We start from the raw sequence: 22,725 nt of genomic DNA, 5'->3' as shown, positions 1-22,725 counted from the left end.
TTAAACAGGAGGCGGTTGTGGCAGGGCTTTAGTGCATTAAGAATGTTGTTACGATTGAGATAATCTTGGGAGCACACAGCTGTTATAGTGGTTTTAGCAGAATGACCGCTTCTTGTTGTATATCCGTGTCCTCCTGTGGTAGTGGGGCTTTTGGTCCTTGGGATTGACCTGAGAGCTTAGGTTGAGCTAGGCTACAATGTATTGAAGTGGCAGGCAAACCCTCTCAGTGGACCTCTGTGATCTACTATAAGCTGATATAAGTGCTCAGGTTATATCTGTTCCATGTTGCTAGTCTGCAAGCCTTTCCAAGACTTTGTGGGATCCTCGGAGTGAAGGCTAACACTTGAGGCCAGTGTACTGCTTTGGGAGACAAGTGTGGCAGTTTTGGCCTCATCAACAGGTGTCCTGGGGAGTAAGTCTGGGTGCCAGCTGTTTTGACTTCCTGCGTTTTCCATAGATTGACCAAAGGTGGCGAAACCAATATTGAAAATAATGCTGAAGTTGTGGAGGGGTGAATTTTGGGGCAACGGTGGAAACTTTTGAGTTTCCAGGTCACTATTCCTAAAAGCCCCTGTTTGAGCCACACAACCAATGCTTGCATTGTGCTAGACAAGTGCTGTCGAAAGGCTGACCAGATTTTCATGAAGAGTTGGCCTGGCGTTCGCTATCACTGTGACAGATTTTTTTTTTTTTGCACACATCGGATATAACTTCTGCCCAGTTTTGGCAAGTGACACCACACCCTTTAATGTTTATGTCATTTCCTCACTTTCTTGCATTTCTTTTGTGATAATATTGGTTTGAAATTTTCTTTGGTATTTATATCGATGAAGGAAATTGCTTGCTTGGGATGTGGTGTAGTTCCACATTTTCTGAGGTGGCCATCCTCGGATTCCCTCCCTATGTGTTGGATATGGTACACCTCGCTTGGCTTGCCATCTGGCAATAGATATTCTGTGACTAGTGGGATATGTTCTATAGGAAAGTCTGCATTGATTAGGGTGACCATGCGTCCCGGATTTGCCGGCAAATTTGGCTTATGTCACAGTTTTTAGAGGGGGCGACTGAGAACAGTGAAAGACACTTATTCAGGTTTTCTAAAGCTGTGCTAATTAGCAGCTGTCATAAGTAGGCAATTTTAATAACAGGTATGATGCTGGTTAAAAATTACATTTTGTTTCTTTTTGTAGTGCCTCTTCTTTGTTCTGATGTTGATTGGAGCTGTCATTGATGCTGGGGAAGTTGTACAGCTGTAAAAGAAGGCAATGTGTTTACTAGTAGTGCCATTGCATAGTGTGGTATTGTATGTGTTGCATACCTACTCAGTCTAGTTGCCAGGTTGCTTTCTATGACCACATTTTTCTAGCTTTAACCCACTTATTTTCATGCTGTTGGCGTCTGTTAAATTAATAGAGTATACAAACAAGTAATGTATGGAATACTTGAATTAAAGTCAGCCACAGATAATTACTTAGGCTGCATCCCAATCCATCACTATTTTGTGCACCATGCTACCTCAGTTTGGACACAGACATATCCAAATCAGTCTTGACCTTGCTCCAATGGGAACAGTCCAGCTCGAACTGTCAGGCCTCCCTGAAATGGAACACAAGCCATCACCAAATTGGCCTGAGTTAGAGATTATCAGACATGTATAGCTTGGTTCCAGTGACACACTGTGCCCGGGATCCAAGTCCAGTCATACTGATCACACTTAGGGTGGCACGATAAAGTATACAAAAAAGTGATGGATGGAAAGCTTGCATTATTCTCATCCATTGGTAATTATTCAAGGTTGCGTTCCTGTCCACTCTGCCACTGGAACAAAGTGATATCTGGCTTATTAGCCCTAATAAAGGTGAAATTGGTGCTGAGTTGCTTGTGTTCTGGTTCAGGGAGGACCTGGCATGCCAGTTTGGACTTTACAGTTCCCAGTGGAGCAGGGTTGGGACAGATATGCATTTGGTTGAGTCCAAACTAAGGTGACACGGTGTGCAAAATAACAATGGAGTGGCATGCAGCCCCAAGTGATTACCAGTTGCTGCGTTTATTTCAAGCAATTCACTCATCACTTTTCTATACTATCAGTGAAATGACAGCACACAAACTTTGGTCTGATGGTGACATTACAGTAAAGCCTATTGAACACGTCATCTATCTTACTTTCGTAAGCCAAAAAGGAATGAAGCTCTCCTTCCCCACCCCAAAAATATGGATCTGGGGTTGGTGAAAAATCTAGTCGAAAAACATATTATCTTCTATGGAACTCTTTGGCGCTTGAATCAATATTAGTGCTCATGGGCTTGAGGTCTTTTTTTTACCATTTCAGTGATACTTTAGTCACCGGATTATATTCTATGAAGGCTTTCAATGTCTGCTGTTGTGCTTTAAAATAAAATCTTACATATTGTGATCTAACTGCAATTTTCAGCCACCATTTTACTACAAAAAAAAACAAGCATTGGCAATGCCAATAGGTATGGCTTTAAAGGAATGGTATATGGTAATGTAAAGCATTACAAGCAAATAGCATGGGAATGAATATGTAGTTGTGTGCAAGCAAAGAACTGTAGAATAATATAAATGTAGGTTAAAAAGTGATGTGACAGTTACACTACGGAGCCAGACCTAAACATTAATGTAGGTTAGTGACTGCCCTCCTACCATCTGTGCTGATGCCAATGAAAAACACCATAAATTATCTGGTTATCTAAGACACCTTAATAGCTTTACGATGTCATGTTGTGTGCGCCCCTGAAAGTCCAATTTTAGGCAGCTGGATAAATAAACAAAATTATCACAGCTGTGTGGAAAGCAAGCACTTTTTGTGCAAGCATACATGTTCTGCCTAATCAAAGGAGGTGCTCATAGCTCCCAACTTGCAGGCAGAGCCAAAAGCCCTGTCTAGTGATGATCACATAATTGTCTGGTGACAGCTGCAGGACAGTTCCGCTTGTTCACGCATATAGCTTCAGCTGACCTCGAAAAATCTACTCGCCCACTAGCTATGGCTAGTCATATTTTATCAGGTCGAGTTATTTTTATCACCAGTGGCGGCCCGTCCTTTAGGGCGGAAGGGCCACGCCCCCCACCTTTTGCCCCTCATGAAGAGTGCCTGTCAGGCTGAACAAAGGTCAGCCTGATAGACACTCTTCATGTTCAGGTCAGGCAGCCAGGAGCAGACATGCGCGATTTGCACAGACTCCTGGCAGCCTGAGCTGAACTTTGCTGGGCTGAGGAGGTTACAGCTCCTATGGGCGTGACCTCCTCAGCCCAGCAAAGGTGCCTCGAGGCCCTCCCCTGGGTGACGAGGAAAGCGTCACCCATTGACACTCGCCCTTGGTGCTTCAGGTTTAAGCCCTGAAGCGCCCAGGGCGAGTGTCAATCAGTGACACTTCGTCACAGTGGGGTGGGGTCAGCAGTCTCACTGACCCCATCCCATTCTGTGACGAGGCTGGGACTGCTGCCTTCCCTCATTGGCTGACCTCAGGTCAGCCAATGAGGGAAGGCAGCAGTCCCAACCCTCCTGGGACCTGGAGGCTGAAGGTGTGTGTTGTGTGTGTGTGTGTTTGTGATGTTTTAAATTGAATGTTTGGTGCGTGCGTGCATGTTTGAATGGTATGAGTGTTGTTAATGGATGTGTGTGCGTGTCTGTGTGTGAAAGAATGAGTGTGTGTGTGCCCCGCCCACCCCCCTCCCTCCTAAAGCTGCCGACCGCCACTGTTTATCACATACTCGTCTCTTCTGGCGAGTTGACTAAGAACAGGTGTTCTGTTCAGTCAGAAAGTATGGGAGCAATACATCTTGTTCTTGTCACATTTGCTCTGTGTTAACAGACAGAGGTCAAAAGTCAGTTTGTAGTTTTTCCTTCTGACTGCAGAGTTCCAGGATTTTGTAAGGTGATCTGTCTGACCTGCTGTAAAAAGTGTGAAATTAAGAGCTGCAGGGTCTCAGGTTTTCCTAAAACACAACATTTAAATAGCTAAGTCAACTGTAAAACATTTCAAAATATATGTCAATAGTTGTGAAATCCAATTTTTTGTACTTCTGTGTGATGAGAAAAACATTTTAATAGGCTGAAAACAAATCAGAATACTTTACTTGGCGATGTGCAAATGAAAAATATGTTATCTGAAACCCAATTTTAACAGATCATTGTTAATACACTATATAGTTTATCAGTGAAGCTGCAAGTTAGAGGGAAGGTTTTTGGACATTTCTTGAAAATGTACTGGCCGCAAATGACAGTGTGTTACAACATCATGCTTTAGTGATATATTTATTAAAAGGACGTGTTTAAACATAAACTGAGAAACACTCCTGACCTGATGGCAATGCCCTTAGTAAACTAGGAGGCAAGTCATGGATCATTTGTACCTATATGTGGGCTAGATTCTCATTATACATGGAGCAAATGTTTGTCTAATCAAACAGAAGAGTTTTTTGTACAGAAATGTCCTCACATATTTGAAAGCGCACTCATGTGAGAATTAAAAAAGAGGCGACCCTGTAAAATAACATATTTGCCTAGGGTCACACATTTTGAGACTCGTTTACGAGTTAAGTATGTTACTATGAAATCGAGTAGATTATAAAAGTTACTCGATTAACGGGTCTAGTAGTATTTTTATGCTTTTTCAGGCATGTTATGCCCCCCAAGTTTCAAAGGTCACTAGCTGCAACTGCTCACAATCTTTTTTTCTCTGCATTAAACTGTAAAAACATTTTGTTCATTTTAGATTGAATATGTAAATATTTCAATCCAAGATGAACAGATGCAGTACTCCACCAGTGCGTTAGATGGCTCCCTTTCCTTTGCTATTCAGTTGAAGAAATAATCTCTATAACCTTCTCTTTGCAGGAAGTGGACCCACGTGAAAGATATCGGGGACAGGAGGTTAGAGTCCGCATCCAGCTCGCTTGTGTGTTTTGTTTTGAACCGAATGAGTGCAGTTGGTATCGTGACTTCTCCGCCAGAGTCCTGCGATAGACGCTCAGCTTTAAAAAAAAAATTGTTATTGGCGTAGCACTTGTTCTACGGCGGGTTTATGTTGCAGAGCAGCACGCACACTGTATCCATTTTTTCTTCGTGTTTTGTTTATGGATTCGATTAAAAGGATTCTGGTCTACCTGTCCAAGGACAACTCTCTGCCGCAGTGCGCTCAGTTTATACAGGTATGTTATAAGCATATATTATGGAAGTCTGAACTTGTGACGGCAGCTATGTCAGTTTCTAATAGAATTCTGCCACTTCTCTTTTAAACTTCTTTATAAATCCAGAACGTCCACAATTAAAAGATAAACATTAAAGCCGGACTACCGTGCTCATTACGAGTTTTTATGGAATTTCGTTTTTTTTCCTGTGACACTACCACTCGCACGATTACAGGTTTAACCGTGTATAGCATCTGTCCCGGCATTAAGCAGTACGCAGGGGCGTAGGAGACAATACATTTCTGGGGGGGGACAGGGACAGCCTTGGGCACTTTCAATCAACCCTATACAAATCGCTTGTTGTTTGCGAACTGCAGGCTCTGATAAATATACACAATCATATATATTGGAAGTGAAATAGGGAGAAATGGAGCATGTTTTCACAGTCTGAAAGTATCTTTTATTGGTATTTACATACACAAAGTAATTAGCTCAAATGTGAAAATAACATGTTGATTAACCTTGCATAATCATGCACCAAGCAAATAAAGGTAGGAGGGTAAAAAGGAAGAATACCCTTTGCGCCCCACACCCATCATGCCCCTCAACTCATGCCAATTGGAACTGCACTGGAGATATCAAAAGCGATTAGGTACAACAGCTGTAAATTGTGCTCGGAAACCATAGTTCTAATAACACACCTACTCCTGTGTGTCATCTTGGGAAGCTCAGCTCCACATCAGTCATTACTAGAAGCATTTCAACTGAAGACGCTCTGGGAGTTACAGGCTATAAACATGGATTCTTTAATCTCTGTATAAACTGCAGTCACTAATTTCTTTAGAATCAGCTGTTTGTGATGCACCAAGTCACTGATTATAAAGAAAAGACATCAGAAAATGACTATGATAGTGTTATTACAGTCGAGTTCTGGCATTACAATGCCTTCTGCCAGAGCTAGCAGCCAAGGTGAAAGGCAGATCAGGTCACAGAGCATAATTAATGCAGCTGTTTAAAGCAAAAAATGGAATGTTGCTTTTCTTTCTTCTGCTCTACTTTAATAGCTTGGAATGACAGAAGCTATGCACAAAGGTTAAGTGGTTTGTGGGAAAGTTGGTGGTGTGACCATGTATTATATGGGGTAAAATACCCCCTGCGTACATAAGGATATTGCAAGTCACCTTGATGTTTATACCTTATAAACAAGCATTGGCAAAGCCAATAGGTCTCGCCTATGCAAGTTCTATTGCCTTTGCCAATGTGTTTTTGCCATGCTGTACACTAGTACGACTACTATTCAGCATGGCTCAAAGTTAATGGCATAAAGGAGAATGATGTGTCATCGACTGGTGTGGCATAGTGTCATGCAGTAAGTAGAGTGTCCTAGAATGGAGCAGTAAACTAACTTTAAAGGAACAGGGGTCCCTTAAATAAAATGCAACACCACTCCCATAAAAAATGATATTAAAGTAGTATGCAAATGGAATGTGTCATGCATTTATTCAATCAAAATAGAAAAGATCAAATGTAGTGGGAAAACATCAACAGGGGAAATCGAGAAAGACTGGTATTCGGGCATTACACAAGTTATCTGTAAATGTCACCAATTACAAGAAAAATGTAAAAAGTAACCTATATAGTACAGTGGTTCTGAGGAGGCTCGTCTGGTTTGTAATGGGTACCTATGGTTTTTACACCTTATACCAGGTCCAGTTATCCCTTATTAGTAAAATGCAGGCAGTGTCTAGAAGCCAGGCTCTCTAGGGGTAGCTGTAGCTGAGCAACCAAGGCTTATCAAGTAGACGTGCAAAGCTCATGCAATACCACTGTAGTCACACAATACTCACACACATGAAAGAAAATACTCAGTGTCACAAAATAAAGGTACTTTATTTTAGTGACACAAATGTCAAAAATACCATAGAGACTATACTCCCTTAGGAGATAAGTAATACACCAATTATACACACTAGTATGCAGTCCCAGGGCCTGTGCTCTGTGTAAAATGGATATGCAAATTAGGCTAATTATAATTGGCTAAGTTAACCTACCTATAAGTCCCTAGTATATGGTAGGGCATGTAGGTTTAGGGACCACAGCATAGGTGGTGCACACCTAGGTGCACTGCTGAGGTGCCCAGTGTCATTTTAAAAGCAAGCCTACCTTGCTGGCTGCTTTTAAATTAAAGTTATAGGCAAATTCGACTTTGGAATTAAAGGTACTTCCAAAGTCTTAAACTACCTTATTTTTACATATAAGTCACCCCTAAGGTGTGCCCTATGTGCCCCTAGGGCTGGGTGCCATGTAACTATAAGCAGGGACTTTATAAAAATAGATTTATAAGCCCTGGTGAGGTAAAAACAGCCAAATTCGTTTTTCCCTCTTGGAAGTAAATGGCCTTCATAGGCTAGAATGGGCAGACTTTATTTTAAATTTTAAAGTCTCCTTAAATGTTACATACCAAGAATTTGGTATCAAATTAATTGTTGTTATAAATCCCACAACTTCCAGTTGTTGGATTTAATATAACTTGTTCAGGTAAAAAGTTTAGACTTTACCTAAAAAGTTGCCAATTTCAGCTCTGCATTGTTTTTGCTGCTGTGCTCTGATTGGCCAGCCTGCAGCAGCTTCTGCCAGGCTGCCTTGATGAGGTGTGAAGTGGCCTGGCTTCACACAAAGGAATGTGCTTGGGGGAGAGAATCTCCCCTCAGCAGATGGTGAGGCAGGAAGGGGGAGGGCTGCCAAACTGGTCTTCAAAGGCAGAGAAGGACATCTGGAGCACCCAGCAACACCCCCACATCCTGCAACCCCAGACAACTAGGTGCTCCCTTGATTAGATTAGGAGAGGGCAGGAGATTTTTAGCCACACCAGTGGGTGGGCTCAGCCAGATGTAACCTCCAAAAATCAGATTCAGCCATGTTGGATTTTTAGAGAATGTTGCCTTTTGGGATGGATTTTTGCCACACTTCCCAGGAAGTGGTCATCACAGGGGGACGACCCTGTCCCTGATTGGAGAACCAGGACCCCCCTGCTTTTCACCCAGGAGCAAGGATAAAACTGGCAGGCCTGCCCCCACACCTCAGATCCCCACCAAATTTCAAGAAGAAGGAACTAAAGGAGAAGAAGGACTGCCCTGCTGGACCCCTGGCCTGCACATGGAACCTGCACTCAAAAGGACTGCACCAGCTGCACACTTGGGCTTCACCACAAGAAGGACTTTGCCTGGCTTCAACTGGTTCAAGGAGGGGACTCCCTGTTTGCTACACGTGAAAAATTGCTATCCAGAGTCCCCTGCACCAACTCCTGAAAAAGTGACCAGCTGACCACTGTCCAGTGGCCAAAAAGGAGTTTGCGCCAGGTGCATTCTGGGAGTTGAAGTCTGCACCCCCCAAGGACCATCACAGAACTTCTGGACCCTTGGGGTGAGCTGTGGACCCCAAAAGAACCTTAAAAGAACATCTGGGTGAAGCCCCAGAAGTTTGGAAAAGATTTGAGAATTTTTGAAAAAAAGCTCCAGAGAGGGACCGACCCGCCGCGGAAATTCTAGCCGGCTTGCCTCAACCACGACCCGGCCTGACTTCGTGGTTCGTCCTGGTAAGGAAAAACATCCGAAAAAGAGACTATGTCCGAAGGTAAAAAGTTGACCGGGACCTCCCAGCCATCGTATCCGAGAAGGGCTCCACGGACGTCGGATCAAGATCCAGGTTTACTCCGGTCGAAGGATTTTCATCTCGAAAAAACGACTAAGTCCGAAGGTAAAAATCACCACCGAGGAAACCCACATCGCGTATCCGGACAAGGGCTCCAGGAGGTCGGATTCAACTGGCAGGATCGTCCCGGTGAAGAAAAACTTCAAAATAAAGACTAAGTCAGAAGGTAACTTTTTAACCGAGGCCTCCCGCGACTTGTAGCCGAGCAGGGTTCCATCGCGGTCGGCCTGAAACTTTGACTTTGCCCCGGTCCTGGTGCAACCAGATGACCCGATTGGCGCTTTTTGTTTCTAAGCGCTAGAAAAATAATAATTCTTTAAAAATTCATATCTCCGGTTCCCCTGAACCGATTTTAATCGTTTTTGTGTCATTTTAAAGATAAAAATATAAACTATTTTTATAAATTGGTTTGGGATTTTTAAACTGTTTCCTGTGTTTTATTTGATTACTGTTTTGTGATATTTGAATGCTTTACACACGGTCTCCTAAGTTAAGCCTTGACGCTCGTTGCCAAGCTACCAAGGGTTGAGCTGGGATTAATTTACTGAGACCTAACTGTACCTAGGTGGAGGTTAGTGGCTTGTTGCTAGGTGTAGGTACCTACCTGCCCTTACCAATAACCCATTTTCCAACAAAGATTATTTGTCTACCTTAGGGATTTGAACAAGTCGATTTGGGTGGACAGACATCCTCTTTCTACCATAAATGACATGTTGCCAACTATCAAAGTAGTAAAAGGTTTCCAACACATTAGTTTTGTCATCAGCCTACCACCAGATTTCATTGCATCCTGATTGTAGAACCCTTACACCTTTTATTACTCTGGCAAGTGTATATAGATTCAGGTGCATACCCTTTGGAGCATCCACTGGTTTCCATAGAGCAATGCACAATATATTTTACGGCATCAAAAATGTAATGTACTTCCAGGATGACATCTTGGTATTTAGTGAGAACATGGAAGCTCACAATAGGGTTTTGGGTATTTTGAGAAGAAATGGATTGACTATCAAACGAGACAAGTGCAAAGTTGATGTGAAAGGAGTTGAATATCTGGGGCATGGGTTAAAGGGTGTGTCACCTAAAATGACAATTGATAGAGGGCACTGCAAATGCTCCACTTCCCAAATGAAAGAACAGTTGCATTCTTTTCTGGGTTTGGCGGAGTATTACTCTTGTATTACTCAAGTGCATGTGTAAATTAATGTTGAAAAACACATTTAATTGAAAAAAACATAGCCACAGTTCCTGCATTGAAGCCATTTGACACCATAGACAAAAGCATAATTACCACTAATGCAAGTACTTTCAGCTTGGGTTCTGTGTTAATGCAATGCAGGGATGGAAAAAAGTCAGCATAGCATTCAAGCCAGTTGAGGGATGCAGAGACATCATATTCCTCCATTAAAAGAGAAGCCCTAGCTTGATGAGGTGTATACCATCTTATAAAGTTTGTCTGGGAATTGAATTTGTAATCGGCACTGATCATCTTTCTCTTGTAGGTGTTTTCATAACTACGGGCACTGGCTAAGCATCAGCCAGATTTTTTAGGTGGGTGCTGAGAATGATGGAATTCTGTTCTAAAATAAAGTATGTCAGGAAAGAAACATTTATTGGTTGATTATTTGCTGGTAGGAGATTGTGGAGAGATTGAGGCGAGAGATAAAGAATGGACTGTGGCTAGTGTTTTCATGATCACTGAAGGTCGTATTTCTCATGAAGAATGGGTTCAGGCGGTAGGAGAGGATAAGGTTTTCAAGGAAGTCAAGAAATATAATTCTGAGGGTTGGCCTAGGAAAGGTAAAGCCTCAGTTTTTGCTGAGTCATTCCAACAAGTCAGAGAATAATTGTCTACAATGGGTGGGGTGTTGTTGAGCAGTGACTTGTTAGTTGTACTTGAAAGTTTAAGATGCCACATTTTGGAATTGGTGCATGATGGACATTCCAGTATAAGTGCGCCTAAGCGCAAGATTAAGAAAGCGTACTGATGGTCAGGTCTTGACAGTGATGTTGAGAGATATATAAGAGACTGCATAGTGTGTGCATGGAATGAAAAGTTGCATACTCAAGTAATATACACTCCTACGGAATCAGATAAAATGGACGGTCCATGGAAGAATGTTGGGTTGAATATTTCAGGGCCTTTGGTCTAACTACGGATCCCAAAAATGCCTCGGTAGTTATGGATTACTTTTCTAGATGGCTGTAAGTCACATTTATCAATCACGTTGCCACTACAGACGCGATCAAGTTCCTAGAGGAATTGTGGGGAAGGGAAGGTATTCCATAGGTCATTGTGACGGGCAGTGGATTGGAATTTGTGTTGAAGGTAATGAAGGATTTTCTTAAAATATGTGATGTTGAGCACAATAATTCTTCTGTGTATTATCTCCAAAGCAGCAGACTTGTCAAGAGGGGTAACTGTACTTTAAAAGAGGGTTTGCAGTTGGCTGTTCATCAAGGAAGTCAATCAAGGAGTGATATAGACAAGTTAATGAAGGCATACCGCACATCTCCCATTGGTGTCACTGGCAAAGTGCCTGTTGAGTTAATGAAAGCAAGGAAGCCGAGGGTCTTGTTGTGTAAAGGGGTGAAGAGAGGCAGTTTCTATAAGGAAAAGGAGATGCAAGACATTTTTGATGGAGGTTTTTGTGTGGGAGATTAGATGCGAGTAAAGTAAGGATGGGTAGTAAAGAAGGGCTTGTCCAAGTTTTCCGATCCAGTAAAGGTAAATCTCTACAATGTTCTCTTGAGTGATTGAAATGTGTGAAGTTGTACGAAAGTGAGTGAAGTGCCGGCATGCATTGTAAAAGATGAGAAGGATGAGAAGACCAGTGGACATACCATTCCTAGATCAAAAGCTCTGCGTCAAAAAGGTTAAAAAAGACACCAGGAGAGGATAAAGATTATGAGATTTATTAACGTATGCATTTTTTGTTAAGAAATGTTAGCTGTTTCCATACTTTATTGTTGTCCAAGGACTTGTGTTTGTGCTTAAGTGTTATTCTAGAGTTCTCTGCATTTGCTGTTCAGCAATATGTTTTATGACAATTTAGTTGAGTAAATTGTTGAGGAGAGGTGTGTTGTTGTGCTTGTGATAGCGCATGGAAGACCTTAAGAAGAGTGTGTTTTCCTGGTAATGTGGTGAGTGCTGGCTGTGACATTTGGCCGGCATATCAAATCTCCTACCTATTTATACACATTGGCACCAAGGAGGTTCATTTCATATCCCTTGCTCAGAGCTTTGTCTTAATGGGATGGAACGCTCTCACCCACCTTCGAGTGTGGATGCTTCATCATTGATCCCATTCTGGCACTGGTCATCAAGATACACAGAGAACTTGAAGTGTTTTGTTAATGCCAGGGTTCTTATGGGGTTGTTAATGCCAGGGTTGGTGTGGGTGCCAACAAAGATGAACGACCCAAGGGGCTGATAAGGCAGAGGGAAGAGAGGCATTTATTGGATCTCCAAAGGTAGGGTTAAAAATAAAGGGGATTAGTTCGTCTCATGATGACACTTCAAAATGTTTCTGACCTTTGATCACCCTCTAATGAGGAGTGGGGGCTTTCGTTAGGACCAGTGACTCTCGCTCCTAGCAAATGTCAGGAGAAAAAATAGAGTTTTCGAAATAACCTGAAACATTTTCAGATCCGGTCTCTGCTGCCTTCTATTTGTACTTCAGTTTAAATTCCCATCGGTGAGAATCAGAGGTCTGTCATTGGAGGAGAAAGGAACTAGGCTATCATTACATCTAGACCTGTGCCAATTGTGCGCTCCTTCCTACTCAACTAATATCTTGGGCATATGGGCAATTATCTAAGCTAAGAGAGGTCAGGTGTCCTTTACATTAGCCATCTTCTCAGGCCCACTATTGACTGATGGGTTATGTCTTACTGCTTATTGATTTGAAATCATTCAGATATTCCTAAGTGCTTTATGTGTCTGGTGACTTTAATATTATTTTGTATCCCTTTAAAGACACAAGCTGGATGGTAATTGGACATTACAATGGTATAAGTATATTTTGAAGCTTATAATGGATACGCTTGTGCTGCCTTACACAAGGAGGCCCTTACAGCTACAAGACTCAGGCTTCATCTTTTTCAAATGGGCATTGTATGTAGACAAGGAGAAAATATATCTTTACAAGTAACAAATGCAGAATAGAACACGTGTAATTGTGGGAAAGCTATTTGCAAATTACTTGTAGAGTTTATTAATTTACATGTGAATTAACATGATTTACCTAACTGCAGATGGACCAAAGTGAAAACTGCTGTCGAACATTACATTTTTTTATTACATAAGTATGGATATGGAGACGTTTTTGATTTCAGCTTAGAGCTAACCTGCCCCATTGTTTAATAGGAAGAGTTCAAAGTTTTTTTTAAAGATGTTGTTTGAAGGAACCCAGTCAGGCAGTCCAGAGTGCAGGTGTGGGAACTCCCTTGCTTGCAAACATGTCTGATGAAATAAAAAATAGCGTCTCCAGCTGTTTCTTCTGCAACTGAGAATCTGCATACAAGTCCATAGAAGCAGTAGCATGGACCATAGAAGAATTGTATTGTCTAACAGGTCTATAACAATGAGACTGCTCCAATATCTTTGTCCTGTTATCAGGCATGTATTGATCCACTGGTGCATTTATTCATAACAATTCAGTTAAACAAATGTAAGAAGCAAATGAGAAAATAGCAAAGTGAATGCTTCGAAAAACAGGTTTTGGCCAGCAGTAACCAAAAGATTAACACCATCCCACTGCACGAAACAGATACCAAAATGCGTAAGGCCTTAACGTCTTTTTTTTAATCAGAAAGCCATGGGAGACTGTGAATTGTGGCAGAAGGGAAATAGCTGAACGTTTTAGGTGCATTAGAGATTACACAGGTTTCCATAGAGAACAATGCAGCACTGTCAATATCTTTCAGCCACAGAGTTAGAGATAAATGGGAGAGTAGTACGTGATAAAGTGTTTGCTTTAGAAGTATACAACGTATTTTCAAAAGCCCTCCTTTTTTGTGTCAGAGGCTTTTGGTGTTTCCTGTGGTGTCTGAGCATTTTCAGATTCAGGGCTTTCTATCCATGTTGGCATGGGCTTTTGAAGGATGAACTAAATCCTTATCACACTGGTGGAACCACACTGCATCAACCCCTCTGTAATCTTATCCAACTGCAGACCAGAAGTTAGAGTTCGTAGTCTTAGGCACCTTGTTTGATACCTCCAAAAGGCAGATATATCCACCACTATACTGGGCATAAATGTTTCAACACCAGCTCTTACAGTCCAGACATTGCCTGATAATGGCTAAAACAGTAGCTGTTTGTTGGACTGAGGTCCACCTCAAACCTTTAAATAGGGCACATTTGTAGTTTGGGTTTCCAGCATCGCCATCTCCGCATTCCTGGATCCCAGAATCTACTGTGGAACTTGACTGGGGAACCTGTGAAGAGATATAGTGTCTCATTCCATTGTTCTACAGTTTGGTACAGTAGAACCAGTTTCAATGGTTTGGGTGGTGTCTTGGACGTTTACGCCATTGTGGGACAATAGAGCTCTTTGAAAGGCTTGCCATTCTCAAACTGGAGATGTATGGTAGCAGGGGTATAGTTAATGAAGTGGCCTGTGAGTATATGGGGTTGTGTGTTTGTAGCCTACATGGCCAATTGAGGGGGTATTGGGAAACTCTTCTCAGGGTTCAGTGGCAGATCTGGCAGAGGCAATAGGCTCATGGTCAGAAATACATCTGTTCTTTGGGACAGAAATCTGTCTTCTGTTATACCTCAAAGCAGCCAGTGGTAGTGGCACACTACCTATGCAGAGGGCTCAAGTGTTTCTTGTGCTTCCCTTTCTGCACAATGTTCACACTCTATTCTTGTCATTTTAAGGGCAGACATTATTCTGGGCTCCTACATACAAGGATGGTTCAAGTAGTTTACTCCTGTTGCAGTTTTAGACATGGCTTCTTCTGCTATTAGCTTTGTCCCTGTCATTCCCCCTCCCCCTCCTTGTTGATTATGATCAGGGCTAGTATTCTGCCTCACATTGCAGAATTTAGTATGAGCAGGGTGACCTGAAAAAGGGATGAGGCTTAAAGAAGTGGGATGGGACATCCAGCAGCCCATTAGTCTAAGCTAGCAGCATATGGGTTTTAACGGGCGCACTATTCATCTTGGTTTAATCCTAGTGGCCTCCAGCCTCACCAGTGCAGCCCTCTAAGGATATGGTGTTTCTGAGGATATGGTTTCTCTCGGTCAACCACGAGTTTTCTTAATAAGCAGAAGGTGTTCATGGCAAACTCCTTCCATTTAGTGAAAGCAGGAATTATATATTGCCCCTATATTGCAATAAATGAAGGATTAGTAGCATTTGATTTGTCTCTAGAAGCATCCCTTAAACAAATAGACATTCAGGATCCAAATGAGGTGGTGCTGCCCAAGGCTGGTTGTTTCCTGTTTTTGGAAAATCAAATACCCTAGGCAGGGAGTCCAACTTATATTCCAGAAAAAAAGGCACCGTAAATGTTTAAATATCACAGGCTGAAGATGTTATGTCCAATTTATCTCTACCTATATGATTGAGTTGAGCACATTTTTTAAATGTAAGTTTTTGCTCAAGCCACATCCTGTTGATGGGTTTCCCTTGACCAAAATATTTGAAGGCAATGCAAAAAACATAGCAGTAGTGAATATTCGATCTATAAAACAAATTCTCTTTTACTCTGTACCCATAGAAAACATGCACTTTTGGGTATGGTAGCCGGGATTCAACAAATTACCTTTAACTTCTCTAGACCAAATCAAGATTTAGTATTAGTTTGGAATTTGGCTGGGTTGTCTAATAGATTTGACCAAATAGCTGATTTGGAACATCTGGACTTATATACACCCTGTATACCAAGAAGCTCAGTGGTCCAGAGCAAGGTCGCTCCATGGACGCCCAAGAGTTAGCCTTGCAGGCTTTAAGCAGAATTATCAAGACTGGAAATCGTCTGATCTGAAATTGAAGAATGAGTACTTTATGGACATCAAGTGAAAATATTAACCTGACCAGTTGCATCTTAAGGTGTCATAGGACTCTTTAATGGGGGTGAGACTGCGGGTTTTCGGGCGGCAGCACCGCTATGTGTGGGTAAATGAGTCGTTCCCTCACTGGATGGAGACTGTGTGCCTAACTGTTTTGGCTGGAAAGCACCACCTCACCAAAACCTAGGGTGTAAAGGTTATTTGTGGCAGCCCAGAAAACATGACACTGACTCCTCAGGGAAGTCGCGGTTGGCAGATCTTGTCCCTTTCTCTCAATTGCACAAGTCTCACACAAGCAAAGGCAGACAGAGATATGCAGGACAGCTTTAGATGAATATATTGAAAATACTGCATTTTATGGTAAAAGACACAAGCTGCAATTATTAGGAGGATGAAACATATCACAGTTAGAATTGTGACCATGAGTGAGAAACCGATAAACAATCCCAATGTTCTGGATTAAACATATGTCTAAGAAACCCTACCTACACCACTAGCATATAGGTGAGAGCGTAGCAGTGATAGCCCTTTCTGCCTATAATAGCCCATAGAAGGATCCCCGCCCACCCCATGACTGAAACCAGGGGTCTGCTGGCCATCTGCTCTGTTGGCTGTGGATGCACGGCTTGGATCAGCAAAGGTGTGAAGTGACACAGAGCATAGGATGGCTCCTCTAGCTGGAATGACCTCTCTGATCTTTTGAGGCCTGTGTGATGTTTTTATAACAAAACATCTTATGGTTTGAAATCCCGGACATGATAATTTGTCTAGGTGTTGAAGGCTGGCTCCGTGCTCTTGCGGCGGCAACACTAGATAGACTATCATGTACAGCCCTGAGCAGAGGTACACAGCGAAATTCCGTGCAAAGGAATAATGCTTTTGCAGAAAAACAACTGATTAGACAATAACACATCTCTGCTAAAAGCAAGCCATGCTAGAACAAAATAAAATGAATAAATTAAATAACCGTGTAAAAGGCCGCAGGTGCAGGTCTAAGCTAAAATTAGTGTGCCCAAGCAAGGCTCTAAAATGAACCCATGATACCCTACCCTTCCCATTGTTCGAAGAAGTGTTCAGGGCTCAAGACCTAATATAACTACACTTAATACTATGACAATAAAAGTCCACTAAAATATACATAAGAGGTAAAATGTCGAAGTTGAAAAGCAGATCAGGCCAAATTAAAAGGACAATTTAGAATTTGAATCAGAAATGGCAAAGGTCAAATTTAGCAACATTCATGATCCGGCAGGAAATTTCTGATGTCATTAATGGAGATTAAAGCCAGGAAGGACCTCCACTTCAGCAGATGACAAGTTGACTAGCTCATTAGATGACAGATCCACAGAGCACACATGTGCAGGTGCCTCAGTCACAGGTTCGACTGAGAAGGCGGCGCTCTGTGCAGTGCCACTGCCAGATGTAGAAGCACAAGGAGCCATGACATCCATAAGGGGAGGCTCATAGAATACATTCCGCAACAACCACAATCTCAATGGGCATGTCAGGGAACAAACCCTTATTGAGAACATTAACAGATCAGTGTCCAAAGAAGGTGCGAGCTGTACAGCAAGACACACCTCCATTGCGCATTCAAAGAACCACCACAGACAATGGAAAATTGGCTGCATGCAGGTGAGAACCGGTCTGCATGACAGTGACCAATTCAGTTCAAGTTCGTCCAACAGTGATGCTCCGAAATACTTCATCATGCGTTCACAACACAGTTGAGCTGATGGGAGCTCCGTGACTCCGCTTTGAGATGGGGCAGTCATTGCGAATCAAAAATAGCAACAGCAGAATACCGCCAATTAGTGCAAAAGTTATTGGGAATCCACCAAGAACACTCGAAAAAAGTGAGTGGATGGCTGAAGGCATAACTCTGAGCACAGTCTGGAAAGTGCTGACATGCTCAGAACCAACAGCCTTTAAAGAAGTACACAATCCCAGCAGTGTTGGATGCATTAAAAATCCCGCTCACCAGTTCACCCAAGTGTTTGGGAAAGTTGGTATTTAATAGGGACTGTATCTCTGCAGGCGACCTTGCCACTTGGAAGTCATAAGTTTCTCAGGCTGATGTAAGAGTCACGTGTTTTTGAAACAAAAGAGCCTTCAGTCTGCTTAGCTTGTCAAACATTACATTTGAAGTAGCAATGTTAGGCCTACTTTTATCTCGTGTGGGGGGAATAACATATTGCTGCAGCAAGTTACCATCTGAGAAAGGCAACTCCAGGTTTCATACCACAGCAGCCTTCATCACTCATTATTAAATAACTTCCATTCGAAAGTAATTGAAACACTGAGCGAATAAAAGTAATAGAAATACCCTTCAGATAACAAGCCAGGTTTGCCATGCCCGCATTACATGTGGCATGCAAGACACCTGTTTACAAATCATAGAATGACTTACAAAAGTCTTGCATTCACTTTTGCTGAGAAAGACCTCTGTCTCATCGTTCAGACATTTGTAATTGAAAGGTAACTCCCACATCTTGTGGATGTGATTGTCCCTAATTGTTCAAATCTTCCTACAGGAAAATGTTTCAAACACAAAGTTAATTAGAATGTTGAAACTGGCAGATTAATCACTCCATTCCGCTTCAGTAAAAGGCAGCTTTTCTAACTATTAGATGTTAAGCATGATGTTACTTGCCTCTTTTTTTCCATTATCTATTGGTGTCGTGTTAAATTAAATGCTGCGATTAAGTCTTTGAAGTTAATGTGCTTCCAGGGCACGTGGCCATTTTTAAGAACATGTAACGTCCAGCGTAACTGCATAATGGACCTAAGTTGACTCTGTCCATGGTGTAAAAATGACATATAATTTTGAACAATGTCAGTTGCAAATGGTACAATGTTGTTTAGTGTGTAAATGCGGTTGGACAATGTGTTCATACCATTATCGACAACAGCTAGAGCCTTCCCCATATTTTCCTCATCAGTCTGCCTTAAGCGGGCTGCAGCTTCCATTTGCGAAAGCTTCCATATTTCATTATATATGGCATATAAAAAACGTTTTGAGCATGGATTTCTAGGGCCCAACAAGAAATCTTGTAAGTCTTCATCTTCTGAAAGGAGACTAATGTGTTCTTTTACAGCTGTTACTGTGGAAGAGTGTAACCATTGTTGGCACAGTTTTCCCACACTGTATGTTGTGACAGTGTCAGAGTGTTGTGTGGTGACGTTAAAAGAACTGGGTGACTCACTCTAAACCCCAGTGTGAAGTTTACAAAACCTGCATGGCAACCATTTGTGTCCACTGGCCACAATACCCACACATTGGGACTTGAAAGTGACGAATTAAAGGCACCATCCTGAACTCAACTATTGAGCTGTTCTTCAGTGGCATTTGAAATATTTTGCCAATTATCAAATTTAGCAAAAGTAGGAATACTGGGTGTGTTCAGTTTTGTTTAATTTTTGCTAACCCAAGGCAAGTTGTGTGCTGGGCTGTGTCATTTAAAAATGTCATTTGTAATGGAATAAGGCATACTCTATATAAAGCTTTCCTACCCTGTATTTACCAATCATGTGCCCCCCCCCCCCCCCACCTCCACACACTCTTTAATCAATTGATTTCTTCCAAAACTTACATCCCCCAATGGCCAGTTGGGGCACAAAGGAACCTGAATAAATCAATTTGGAGTCTGTTAGCAATATTTTTCTTGCTTTAGAGCGAGGTAATTTGAAATAATATGATTCAGCATTCTATGCATCCTGACCAGCAAAATATGCAAACTTGTCTCTTAATGTTTTGGAATTCCCCACCAGTGGAGTTGGACATTGTTCTATTGTGTGTAATTATAAACTAATCTTGGGGTACTAGCTCTGTGCATAAAATGATGTCTGCAATGGTGATAACAAAACATTTCCACGTAATTCGCAGCTGTCATATAAACATCTTCACTTTCAAATACAGTGTAATATATTCACGCTCAGAAAGCATAGAATCAACTGTTTTTAAATCCCAGTCACCAGAAACAACCTTCTGTGTAATAATATCATTCATAGATACTTTGAATACAAATGGAATTTTAATCACTTCTGTAGGGCCAAAGATATCATACTATACTTCATCCCAAACAATGCCATCAGGAACTGGAACAGCTGAAATACTCACAATTGACAAGTCTCTTCGGACATTAAGGCCCTCATTCTGACCTTGGCGGGCGGCGGAGGCCGCCCGCCAAAGTCCCGCCGTCAGGTTACCGTTCCGCGGTCGAAAGACCGCGGCGGTAATTCTGACTTTCCCGCTGGGCTGGCGGGCGGTCTCCTTCAGACCGCCAGCCAGCCCAGCGGGAAGGAGGCTTCCACGATGAAGCCGGCTCGGAATCGAGCCGGCGGAGTGGAAGCTGTGCGACGGGTGCAGTTGCACCCGTCGCGTATTTCACTGTCTGCGCAGCAGACAGTGAAATACATGTAGGGGCCCTCTTACGGGGGCCCCTGCAATGCCCATGCCAGTGGCATGGGCACTGCAGGGGCCCCCAGGGGCCCCGCGACCCCCCCTACCGCCATCCGGATCTCGGCGGTCCGACCGCCGGGATCTGGATGGCGGTAGGGGGGGTCGGAATCCCCGCGGCGGTGCAGCAAGCTGCGCCGCCGCGGAGGATTCAATGGGGCCGCGGTACACTGGCGGGACCCCGCCAGTGGTGCCGGTCCGACCGCGGCTTTACCGCCGCGGTCGGAATCCCCATTGGAGCACCGCCGGCTTGTCGGCGGTGCTCCCGCGGTCCTCCGCCCTGGCGGTCAAAGACCGCCAGGGTCAGAATGAGGGCCTATGTGTTAAAAGGCAAGGTGTTAAAACCTCATCCACCAACTCAACAGCAGAGCGTTCAGTAAGATAATGACCATATATCAGCAGAAAGGCAAGCCTAGTCAGTAGTATTGAAAGATTTTACCATGGACGAACCAAGTACATGTTTTTAAGCCAGTTGAAAAGCTTACATGCTCTTGAAACAGATGCAGTCGCAGATGCTGAAGAGTTTGCAGAGAAGTCATCAATGTCTGCGAAGTAACTAGAATCAGTTTGTGCAAAAGTTGAAGTGGGTGCATAACTGGTAGATGTACTGAATGGTGGTTTATAATAAACAATTTCATCCATTTGTGTTGCATTGGAATAATATAAATGTACATCTTGGACAATTATTGTCGATTAAGTGGTGACAGGAATCAACAAAGGTTCATTCTCCGCCCTCCCCAAGCTTGAGGAAATACTTGTAGCACTGTTGCATACTTGAAAAGTATATCCCATGGGGGTAGTGAGAGAGGTATGGGAACTACCCGGCAATCCTCTAGGTCTACTGTGCAGGATTGGCCACACGGTGCAATTTGATATTGTCAGTTGAGGCAAAGCAGTTTTCTTTAGAACCAGGCAGCAGAGGTAGAATTGCAGTTCTGGTACTGTGTATTCCCAAAACTGGAACCAGTGCTCGATATGATTGTCCAAACTACTTCTTCACAGGTATCTTTTCACTAACCAGATGCCCACGTTTAGGAATTCAGCCTGTGGATGGTGTCAAATCCCTTATTCCCATAATGATGGCATGTGCGGATGAATTTTCATCTCTGAACTGTTGTGTTTCCTAGACAACAGCAACATGTTCATTTATGTCAAACAGTGTTTCTGCCACCACTGCGCCAGGGCCGTCAAGATTTGGGACATGCATAGACATCCAAAAGAGTACTACATAAGAGGTACATCCTCCCAAAGACTTTCTGGGTAGATTATTTAGTGCTTTCTGGACACCATGTAAGTGGTGACACTAGCTGCGATCAGAATCTAATACTCTTGCTGTTAAGGATTGCTTTGAGTCTCAGTTTTTCTGCTCTGCTACTGAATTTCCCTCAGGATGGTAGGGAGAACTGTAATGCACCACCAACTCCTATTGTTACCATAATATCCCTGTATGCCTGGGAGGCAAAGGCATGGCCCTGGTCCGAGTGGAATGCTGCGACTACATATGTCCTGATAAAGACTTGCAAATCTTTAATAGTAGTCCACACGTCAGCAGATCGTTATGGCAGTACCCTCAGAAAATCTGGAGCATGAGTCTACAGCGACTAGAATGTATTTGCATGCACCATCTGGTTGTAAGGGACTGCAGTGGTCCAGGTGCACACTCTGTAGTGGTTTGTTGGAAATTAAGAGGGGTGTCTGCAGTGGGCGTTCAATGGTGGACCCTTTAATTTGTTGGCAAATGTCACAACAAAGGACATATTGCTTGGTCTGTTTGTAAAGAGCAGGCCACCACTAGAATTTCTGTAAGAGTGATATGGTAGTCGCCACACTGTCATGGGCAGAAGCAACACCCTCATGCGCTGCTTTGATGAGATCTAATCTCTGGTCTTGGTTGAGGAACACGCGATCACCCACCAGTGGAATTGTTGCAAATGCAATGTTTTGGGCACTTAAGTGGTAGGAATATTTAGCGGGATATGCTTTTGGTAAGGGATTGCCATCAGCTGAAGCTTTCACAGCAGCCAATGTTTTATAATCCATTCTCATCTGAGAATGAGTAATCACAGCAACAGAAGTTGTAACTACTGCAGGTTTGGCAGCTTCATCAGCCAATGTGTTTCCTACAACGTGTAATCCTACACGTTGGTGACCCAATGTATGGACTCCATGAATCCGTGGCAGCTTCTCTTTCAGATCAGCTACCTTACCCCACAAGAATTTGTATTTATGTTGTTACCCTTGGAATCTAGAACCCACAGTAGTACGAATCGCACACAAAGTTGAAAGTTCAGGATCCGTGTGCTTCAGTGCCAAGATTAGAACCTTAAGCTCTAAGAGTTGTGGTGTGCAGTTCTATAGGGTCTGTGTGTAGGTATGC

At 42.8% G+C, this 22,725-nt stretch overlaps 1 protein-coding gene across 1 annotated transcript in view; it reads left to right on the top strand.

Moving 5' to 3' along the window:
- Positions 1-4,857: 4,857 nt before the first annotated feature.
- Positions 4,858-22,725, top strand: part of NUDT17 (nudix hydrolase 17) — a 118,892-nt gene continuing 101,024 nt past the window's right edge. The window contains exon 1 of the mRNA XM_069217940.1: positions 4,858-5,175. Within this exon, the coding sequence (XP_069074041.1) occupies positions 5,101-5,175 (75 nt within the window). The 5' untranslated portion in view covers positions 4,858-5,100. The remainder of the gene's footprint in view (positions 5,176-22,725) is intronic.

This window comes from Pleurodeles waltl, chromosome 12, assembly GCF_031143425.1.
Source record: "Pleurodeles waltl isolate 20211129_DDA chromosome 12, aPleWal1.hap1.20221129, whole genome shotgun sequence".
In the NCBI taxonomy this organism is placed as follows: Eukaryota; Metazoa; Chordata; class Amphibia; order Caudata; family Salamandridae; genus Pleurodeles; species Pleurodeles waltl.
This window is presented reverse-complemented; position numbering and strand designations above follow the sequence as displayed.